This window comes from Peromyscus maniculatus, chromosome 4, assembly GCF_049852395.1.
Source record: "Peromyscus maniculatus bairdii isolate BWxNUB_F1_BW_parent chromosome 4, HU_Pman_BW_mat_3.1, whole genome shotgun sequence".
Lineage (NCBI taxonomy): Eukaryota > Metazoa > Chordata > Mammalia > Rodentia > Cricetidae > Peromyscus > Peromyscus maniculatus.
This window is the reverse complement of record NC_134855.1, coordinates 138,602,253-138,611,897: the sequence shown is the minus strand read 5'-3', so window position 1 is coordinate 138,611,897 and position 9,645 is coordinate 138,602,253. Positions and strand designations below refer to the sequence as shown.

Below are 9,645 nucleotides of genomic sequence, written 5' to 3'. Positions count from 1 at the left end.
TAAACAATGAACAGAGCTCTTATCACGCTGTCGACACATTAAAGGGCTGTTCAACCTCTTTCTTCCAGTTGGAGGGACTCTGTTTCAAGTGCCCAGGCTGGCCTCGATGGCCACAGCGGGGCCACACCGCTGGGGCTGTTTTATGAGGTGGCAGGGACAGTCAACTCAAGGGTGGCTGCAGGCTGTCAAAATGGACCAAGCCGAACATGCGGCCTCCAGCACCCGCTCCCCTCGGCCTTTCTCCCAAAGCCCGGGGTCCCTGCGGCGCCACAGGTGAGGCTGTACAGACTCAGTTTCTCCCATCGAGAGAACTTGAACTCTTCAAATCACACCCTCTTCCTTCCCCAGGGACAGCTTTGTATTTTTATTTTCCTTTTCTTTTCTCATGGTGTGTGTGTGTGTGTGTGTGTGTGTGTGTGTGTGTGTGTGTGTGTGTGTGGTGTGCGGTGTGCAGCAGTCTTACTATGAACCCTGACTGGCTGATACTCAGTCATGCTGGCCTCTGCCTCAGCCTCCTGAGTACTGGGATTCCAAGCATGCACCATACCCAACTTCAGAACTTCACGTTTTTCTGAAAACACTTTTTTGTTGGTTCGTTGGTTTTTGAGATGGGGTCTATATGGTTGTGGACTGTGGCCTTGAACTCTCTCTGTTTGAAGTGGCCTTAAACTCAAGAGATTTGCCTGCCTCTGCCTCCCAACTGCTAGGATTGAAGGTATTTGCCTTTTTAAGAGCAAGAAAGAGTTGAGGAATGCACGTGTGATAAGACTGTTTAAAAATAAAAGGCCTTTGGCAACCTTCAACTAGACAGAAACTTTTATCACATGACAACAGGTTCAAGCCATAAGGAAGCTTGCAGAGTGACCCACACAAACCTCAGATGAGCCACCCGGTCCCACACCTTCACCCTCACTTCAGCACAGCACCCAAGGTTCCGACAGGTGCACCTCTCAGGTCCCCCTCCCATCCCCTCAGTGTCACATCCCTGTCAGGTGCCCAGGCTCGCTCGCTTGCTCGCTCGCCTCAGTGAAACTGCATGTGCCAGCCATGACTGCACGGCCCACCGGAGGCGGTTCATGCACACGGGACTTGAATTCCTTCCCCGGAGAGCACAGACTCGAGTTCCCTGCAGCTTATGAGGTGAGCTTCGAGTAGCTGGGCGGGGAGAACCGTCTCCGCAGGTACTTGAGGACGTAGAGGGGCAGGCAGCTGACCAGAGTGATGACAGACACCTTCCAGAGGAACGACAGGGTGGCGATGAAGTAGACGTCTGTAAGTGAGGAGATGGCCGTGACTGAGCGTTCTACAAGATGTGCATGAGGTCACCAAAAGAAAGCATTCTCTATTCCGTTCCTCACTCTTGGAGAGGTCACGCCTTGGGCCAGCAGTGCACGTGGCTCTCATTTCCAACCAACCCCCTTTCCTCCCCTCCCTGCCCCCCTTATTTGGTGAAATGTTACTTTCAACAACTAGGAAAAGAATCTTCCGGAAAACATTCCCACAGGTGTTTTTGATTCTCAATGACAATTGGAGTTTCTTTAAGCCACAGAGCACAGAAAGTGACATTCATTGCATGGCTCTGCTTCTCAGTGGCTGTTCAGACTCTGACACCCACAGAAAGCCGAGAGAGGGACCCACGGCCACAGGGCAACGTGAGCAGAGACCACTTATGAAGATGAGGCTTGCACTCAGAGCAGGGCGCTCCGTCCTGGGCTGAGGATGGTGAAACCAGGCGCTTGGGAAGCTTGGGAGAGGAGGCAGCGGTGGATCCACACCGGGGATGTGGGGATAAGCCCTGCCCAGTCTTGAGCACAGTATGGAGAGGAGGATGTCACCAGTGAAACACCTACTGTGTGCTAGGCTCCTACCTGTTCAATGTCCAAAGCCACCTGCGTCCCCTCAGACCCAGGCCCTTGGGCACATAGTAAGCACTCACAAAACCTCTCTAAAAGGAGACCAGTGTAAACTAATGTCTCACTTTCCAGGGGATAATGCTCTTCTTATCTTCACTAATAGCTTCCCAGGAGCTAGTGAGGTAGGGAAAAGAGTCTGGACCAAAGACGTTCCCAGACAGTCAGAGCGTCTGTTTTCTCCTAAGGACCCTCTAAAGAACCTTGGTAGACTGCTCCCTCCTTCAATGCTACCGGTGAGCTGTGTCTGGAGATGGCACTGGCACTTTAGGCATGGACCTGCTCATACCTGGTCCAAGGGTATGTGCCAAGGGATGTACATGTCTCACTGGCCTCCCACGCCTCCCCACGCCCCTGTAACCAACTGGAAGTCTCTGAGGGGGTGGGCCTGCCGTCTGGACTGCAGGAGTGAAGGGCAGGGAAGCAGCCTGGGAGCCAGGCTGTGTCCCACCCACCACCACCACCCATTAGCAGACTCGTCAGAGGATCTGTGAGTTCATTCAAACACAGAAACCTCACCGATCTTACTGCAGAGCATCTAGAATGAAGATTCTCTCTGCTGGCCTCCTAGGATGACACAGGCCCTGGGGATTTCACAGCTCAGAGGCTTGAGTCTGCCCCGGGCTGAGGAAGCCAGTGCTAAGAGTGACAGAGCAGCCCAGCAGAGACGAAGCTGGGCTGCTGGAGCAGGCTCCAACGCAGAAGTGTGTGGAGGGGAGCTAGAACCGGGGCTGGGCCAGCATGGAGTCAGCCTGGCAGCTAGCCACCCACAGGGAAGGGCCAGCATGGAGTCAGCCTGGCAGCCAGCCACCCACAGGGAAGGGCCAGCATGGAGTCAGCCTGGCAGCCAGCCACCCACACGGAAGGGCCAGCATGGTGTGGGGTCAGCCTGGCACACGTGGGGGAAGGCCGGCTGAGTTGATGTGACCTCCAGATGCCTTAATGCAAGTGTGAGGCTCAGTCCAGGAACAAACAGGCTGGGCCTGGAGACAGACACGGACGCTCTCAAACCCCTGCTTGAGGCTGCGCAGAGAAGTCACCCTAGTCCTCCGCTGTCCACACTGTCCCACTCCCATGCCGTCCCTGCTTTCCAACACCCTCCTCTACACACACTCTCTCTCCCTTGTCCTCTTCTCCCCACTGTCCCTGGCCCCAGGGCAGGTCCCTTCCTCTCCCCCCCCCCCACTATCTAGTCTACGAGTTCCTGTAATATGGTTTACCTGGGGTCTGCCTGGGTCCCTCTGCAGCTCTCTCCCATCAGCCTCCTGTGCTCAAAGGATGTTTCCACTTGAGTCCTGCATCCTCTGACCAAAAGAGTCAACTCCCTGCCATCCTGGCCCAGGGCAGGCACTCTTGGTCTACCAAATGAGCCGATGGCCACTGCCTGGAACAACTGTCACTTCTCAGCCACTGGGACACACAGTAGTTCTCAGGGAGCCTACGACAGTCCCTAAGGAACCAGATCAGGACTACAGGGCAAAGGAGAGCTGACTGGCTCAGCCCAGATTCCTCGGTACTGATGGCTCACACTCACAGACTGAATTTCCAACCAAGGTTTCATGTGAACCGAGGGGTTTTGTGACCCCCAAAAGACTGGAAGAAAGGAATAAAACTTTGCAAAGTCTGGCTTGGTCACAAGGCTTGTCCCAGGAAACTGCTTCATTATTTATCCCTAAAGATGTTCCATATCCCAGGGTGGTCACTGGGGAAACACAGCAAACACACCTCCCCTTCATACCCGTGAAGGGGCAGTGCCCAGGCTCTCAGCAGACAGACACCCACAAAGGCTCGGGTCCTTATGAAGAAATCAGTCTCCTTTTCCCAAGCCTGAGCATGCACTCTGTACATACTGAGCACCTCCAGTGGCCCAAGAGACAGGACAGTAAGCACTGTGCTCATAGTTGCTAGATTTTGCTCCTGAACAAACCATATGTCTGTGTGTCCAGCACAGACATCCTCTCATTCAAATGCTTTGGATCAGCAGTTAGTGAAATCTAGGGATGTGGAGTCCACAGAGAGAGCAGCTCTCTGCCCTTGATGGATTCATGAAGGATCCCCCCCTTCCTAAGTCAACCAGCTCTGTGGAGTTTAAAACAGACATCTGCCAGATGTGGCAGTGCACACCATTAATCCTAGCACTTGGGAGACAGGGGCAAGTGGATCTCTACATAGTGAGAGTGTCTCAAATAAAATAAAACAGAGAGGACACTTCTGCCCTGGGACTAGGGCTCAGGGCCTTACCAATAAATTCGTGGAGGAACACCAGGGAGGCAATGTAGCAGGCCAGGCTGAGCAGCTCGGCCACCGTCATGAGCCAGTGCCACGTCTGGATGGTGAGCGCCACCATCAGCAGCTCGGTGAGGATGAGTGAGGTGAAGGAGATGGCCACGATGTGCACGAACTCCGACTCGAACAGCAGCAGTGCCCCGTACATGATGGTGCTCCCTGCAAACACCAGAACGAGGGCACCTGAGGCACACCTGCTGCCCACTGGTCACCGAGGCGAGTCCCGGGGTGTCTCAGTCTCTGCGTGTGTATAGGAGGTGTCTCAGGCCCCACATCTATACAGGATGTCCATTATCTCACACACCACGTGCTCACCCGAAGGTCATTTACACCGTGGCATCAGCGTTCCCGTACTTTGTGTCCCGACCAGGTCAGGACTCAAAACGTTTTGTGTTTTTTCACATTTCGGATCAGGAACAGAGACCTGAATGACCTAGGCTTCTCCCTGACTTTGACAACAACCCAAGAAGCAACCAAGTTGCTCTGCAGAACCCTGCCGTCCATGGTGCTGCGGGCCACCCCTTACATTCCCTGCATGATCTTAGGCCCTTGCTTCTTTCTGGGTGACCTCTTCCCTGCCTCCCTCCCACAGAGGTCAAGGTTAAAGCACAGGAGGAGCAGGCATCCCCCCACCCCAACCTCACCTTGATAGATACTGATTAACACCCATATTAAGAACGTCTTGTAGGACAGTGGCCGCCCCTAGATGAGAAACAGAAAGACCAGGGGTTACTGCGGAGGCTGGAGGCTCACCGCTGTCAGTCTTGTTGGGACTCCTTCCACTGACCACTGCCAGTTTTTACCACAAACACCCACAAAGGGGCCCCCAACACATCTGAAGGTGGAGTAAAAATGGCATTTTTCAAAAAGAACCCAGAGTCGGTGTATGCCTGTCTTCTCGGCTCCTCTGAGAACACTTAGGTAGGAGGATGGTGGGTTCAAGGCTAGCCTGGGATTCAGGGTGAGTTCGAGACTACCCTGGGCAACTTAGTGAGACCATTGAGAAATAAAGGAAAAGAAGGCAGTGGTGGCGCACGCCTTTAATCCCAGTGCTCAGGAGACAGAGGCAGGTGGATCTCTGTGAGTTCCAAGCCTGCCTGGTCTACTCAGCCAGTTCCATGCTAGCTGGGGATGTAGTTCAGTGGTAGAGTGCTTATGTGACATGTTCAAGACCCTGGGCTTACAGAAAACAAACAATACCAATAGAAGGGAGATGCCAGGCCTGCAGACAGAAAGCCCCGCCTCTCCGGCAGCGCAGTGTCAGAGACCGCCCAGGAGCACAGGCAGCAGGGCAGAGCAGCCCACTGGCTGTGTGCAGTTTGCACTGACCCTCTCCCCACCCCCAAAACCCCCCACCTGCCCCCCAGAGGAAGGAGGCCTCCACCCTTTGTGCCCACAGACAGGAGGAGCAAGTGCAAAATCAAAGGAGAAAGAAGGGAGAGGTGGTGGGAAGGGGTGGGGGTGACGGAGCGGAAGTTGGGGAGGCCTGGAGAACCTTGAGGAGGTCCTTGTAGAGCTCAGGATACAACATGGCGACTTCCGACTTCACGTCTTTGTCCAAAACCAGGGAGAACACGGGAAACATGGTATAGATGGTTGAATACCTGAGGGGATGGCTGCTGTCAGGGACTCCATCCCGGGCTCACCATCCCGGCCTCTGCAGCCCACCTCCCTCCCGTCCCCCTCTTTACCGCACCCATAATGCACCATGCCCGGCTCTTCGCACTGAAGACTCAAGACAGAAAACAGAGGCGCCCTCAAGGGCTTTTGTGCTGGTGTCCATGTCAAGGAGTGCTGCAGACCAGTGCCAAGGAGGAGTGTGTGTGTGTGTGTGTGTGTGTGTGTGTGTGTGTGTGTGTGTGTGTGTACGTGTGTGTGTGTGTGTGTGTACACACATGCGCATGCACGGGACGGGCCACAGACTCAGGGAGGTCAGTAGGAATGGGAAGTTTCTGTGGACACCCAAAGAAGAAGCCAATCTGGAAGCCCACCTCAGGTAAAAGCAATGTCGGGTGCGAAGGCCCTGAGGTGAGGTGCGGCTGTCATGAATAGAGAGCAGGAGGATGTCTGGGACTACAGGCGACAGGATCAGATCATAGAAGGCCACACAGAACACAGAACCCCACATTATGTTCCAACTGGAAACGGGTGGCGACCAGTGTGTACTCTCGGGCTGACCCAACCAGACACAGCCAGGAAGAGGCTCTGCTGCGGGCCCCGGTCTGGCCAATCTGTCTTCCCGTGCTTTGTAAGCAGAACCGGGCTCTGGTACCCATCCCTGGGCTACTACCCACCATTGGCCTGAGTAAGAAAAAGCTTGGGCCCTCTGGGGCAAGCCAGGAGCAGAGGTATGTCAATGGTAGTCAATGCACCATCAACATTCTGCACTCTGTGCAAGGCCCTGGGTCCCAACATCCTCCTGAGCTCAGCTCCCGCCAAGAGGACAGATTGCAAATGTCTCCCCCCAACACCCCAGTAGGAGCACCTCGGACTCTCTGAGTGTGTTGAATCTGTGCATCTTCGGGTCCCAATGACCCAGCACTGCGGGCTGAGGCACAGGGGTGGCTATGTCTCCCCCAGCTGGTGAGGGGTGCTCCAAAGCCTTGCTAATTCAAGGAGGCTCAAAACCTGCCTTGAGGCCAGAAGTCAGGTGCCACCGAGACATTTGATGTCTCTCCTCCCTATGGGATGTTCTTTGGAATATCATGAAAAGCGAGCCGGTTGTTTGCGGTGACTTACCCAATGATCAGGAACCCTTGGTAGAGAGGAACGGAGGCAAAGTAGAATACGGAGGAGAAGACAGCCTGCGTGAAGGGGGAGGGATGTCACGAGAGTCACAGCACAGCCCCCATCCCACAGAATGCCACGTGCCCTGCAGCCTGCAGCCCTCACAACGGCCCTAGGGAGTCAGGATTACCGCCATCATCTCCGTGATACAGGAAAGGACATCAAGACCCAGAGAGGGTCAGGGGCTGGCCTGAGATCACACAGCTCATTCATGACGAGGCCAGAAGTAGTGAGCGTCCAGTCAAATTCAGCCTCTTTAGTGAACAGCTCACCCTGTGTACTGGGGTTGGGAAGGCTTCACACCCAGGTCCTAAAGTCACTCATGTATCACACAAGGAGAGACTGTAGGGCCCCCGCTTTGGGATTCAAGCCCAGTCCTACCTAAGGAGCCTACACTCCCAATAGCTCAGAATTAGACCCTGCCAGGGATGCACCTTACCACACACTGAAGGTGTGGGAACCAAGCTGGGGCACAGTTACCAGTGTTTCCACATTGGCCACCTTAGAGACCAGGATAGACGATGACCTTACAGTTTGGAACTGGGGATGTTATTTTTGCAATGTTCAGGATCAACTGAGGACCTTGTGGCCACTGGCTGAGATGCTGCCACTGCGCTGTACCTGGGGCCACACGTGAGGTGGGAAAAAAGGTTTGGATTTGTTTGTTTGTTTGTTTCTCAAGACAGGGTTTCTCTATGTAACTCTGGCTGACCTGTAGCCCAGGCTGGCCTCGAATTCACAGAGATCTACCTGGCTCTGCCTCCCAAGTACTGGAAAAAAGACAGGCGCCACCACTGCCCAGTGAGAATTTTTTTTCCAAGCACGTGACAAGCTCGTGTTTCACTGAGAACGAGTGGTAAGGGCTCTGCCAGCTCTCACCGAAGTCTGTGTTTCTACCGCTGGGAATGGTGCATGCTGGGAGGCCTGGTGAGGAGGCTAAGTGCTGACTGATGCTTCCCGAACCCTGACATCCACAGGCTGATGAGGGACTCTGGCTCCCAAGTTCTTTTCCCTACTGTAAGCCCAGGGAATGCTGGGAGTGCTGAGTGGAGGCTTTTTGTAAAACTTAGCTGAGCCAGGTGTGATGGAGCACACCCGTTAGTTACCCTGGTATTTCTTCAGTGAAGGCAGGCAGATCAAGGAAGGGTTCATGGTCAATCTTAGCTACACCAGGAGTTCAAGGCCAGCCTGGGATACATGAGACCCAGGGTCAAGAATGAAACAAAACAAAAACACTAAACCCAAACAAAGAATCCTAAGCACCAAGAGAAGCTGGATCGTGCAGCAGCCAGGCAGGCAGGGCGCTTCTCCCCACACCTGCTGCATGCACTGACGGCATGCTGACAGCCTGCTTGCTAAGGCACAGCCACAGTCACAAGGAGCCTGGCTCCTCTGACACTTTCACCTCACATGGGGAAAGTCACCAGTAGCTTCTCATCCAGCTGCACAAACGTGCACAGTCGGGGTTATTTTGCACATCAGCATCAGAACCCCTTTACACCAGCCACAAAGCCTGTGCCCTACACAAGGGTACTTCACAGGAAGTGAATACACTTGTCTCGTTCATCAGAGATCATCATGTCAAGGTGCAATGTCGTGGACAGGGGCTAGAGCTCCTCAGAGGCACAAGGAAGAGGGCCAGCTTCACTCCAGAACCTTCTGGAACCTTTGAGTAGATACCAATGGGAATGCAGATGGCAGCTCATCTGCCTGCTTTTGTGTGTGTGCCCAGGGACAAGATCATTAATCTCCCTCCCAGTGATTAAAACCACAGCATGGCCTGGTCCCATTGGTGAATTAGCATAACGGTCTGATGATGGATTAGCATAAATGAAAAGTACAGATGCAGCCTGATGATCTGCAGCAGCTGTGCAGCTTTAGAACATCTCCCCCAAGAGGCCAGCAAGAGGCCAGTGGGGAACCGCCTACGTGAGGCAGGCCAGGCACCTTCCACAGACGGCAACACCCCTTTCCTACAAACGTTTACATGTATGTGTGTGTGCACGTGGACATGTGCCTGTGAGCTTTCTACAGCACTGGAATGGAGGTCAGAGGGCAACTTGTGGGAGTCAGTTCTTTCCCCTACAGTGTGAGCTCCAAACTCGAACTCGGGTCATCAGGCTTGGCAGCCTTTACCCCTCGGCCGTCACCAGCCTGCCTTATGTTCATGAAATGTCCTGCTTGGTTTTACTCATGATGGTGCAGATGCCCTCAGCTTGAATTCTGGTTTTCCAAGTGCCAACGTCAAGGTCCAGGCAGACCCCACCAGTTCATTTCACAGGTGGAAAGGTCCTCAGTGATACAGGCAAAGAGACAAGGATCAAATGTTCTTATCACCAAACTCATGTATTTCACCCTGAGGCCTGCGGAGGGGCTGGCCTGGGCCATGTGTACACTGCCTTCTGCTACCGAAACCGCTTCAGCCCCTTTCCAGCGAGGTTTGAGTCTGATGGGCAGGCCATGAACAGATCTCACTCTGACTCCACCTCAGCCTTTCTACCTGTAAAATGGGCTCAGGCAGTGTGAGGAAGACAGGAGATGCTGACTACATTACAAAGGTTTAGGCAACAGCCAGGGTCTAGGACGTGCCGGGGAAAGGTGAGCTAAAGCCAGGTGTGGTGGCACATGACTACACTCCCAGCACCTGACGATCACATGCTTG

General features: G+C 54.0%; 1 protein-coding gene across 9 annotated transcripts in view; it reads right to left on the bottom strand.

Moving 5' to 3' along the window:
- Window positions 1-798: 798 nt before the first annotated feature.
- The window catches only part of Atp9a (ATPase phospholipid transporting 9A (putative)), a 110,445-nt gene continuing 101,598 nt past the window's right edge, over window positions 799-9,645 (bottom strand). For all 9 annotated transcript variants that reach the window (XM_042276866.2, XM_076571103.1, XM_076571101.1 and 6 more), the window contains exons 24-28: window positions 6,936-7,000; window positions 5,692-5,800; window positions 4,841-4,898; window positions 4,152-4,355; window positions 799-1,270 (exon numbers count right to left, since the gene is read on the bottom strand). In XM_042276866.2, the coding sequence (XP_042132800.1) occupies window positions 1,134-1,270; window positions 4,152-4,355; window positions 4,841-4,898; window positions 5,692-5,800; window positions 6,936-7,000 (573 nt within the window). In that variant the 3' untranslated portion in view covers window positions 799-1,133. The remainder of the gene's footprint in view (window positions 1,271-4,151; window positions 4,356-4,840; window positions 4,899-5,691; window positions 5,801-6,935; window positions 7,001-9,645) is intronic.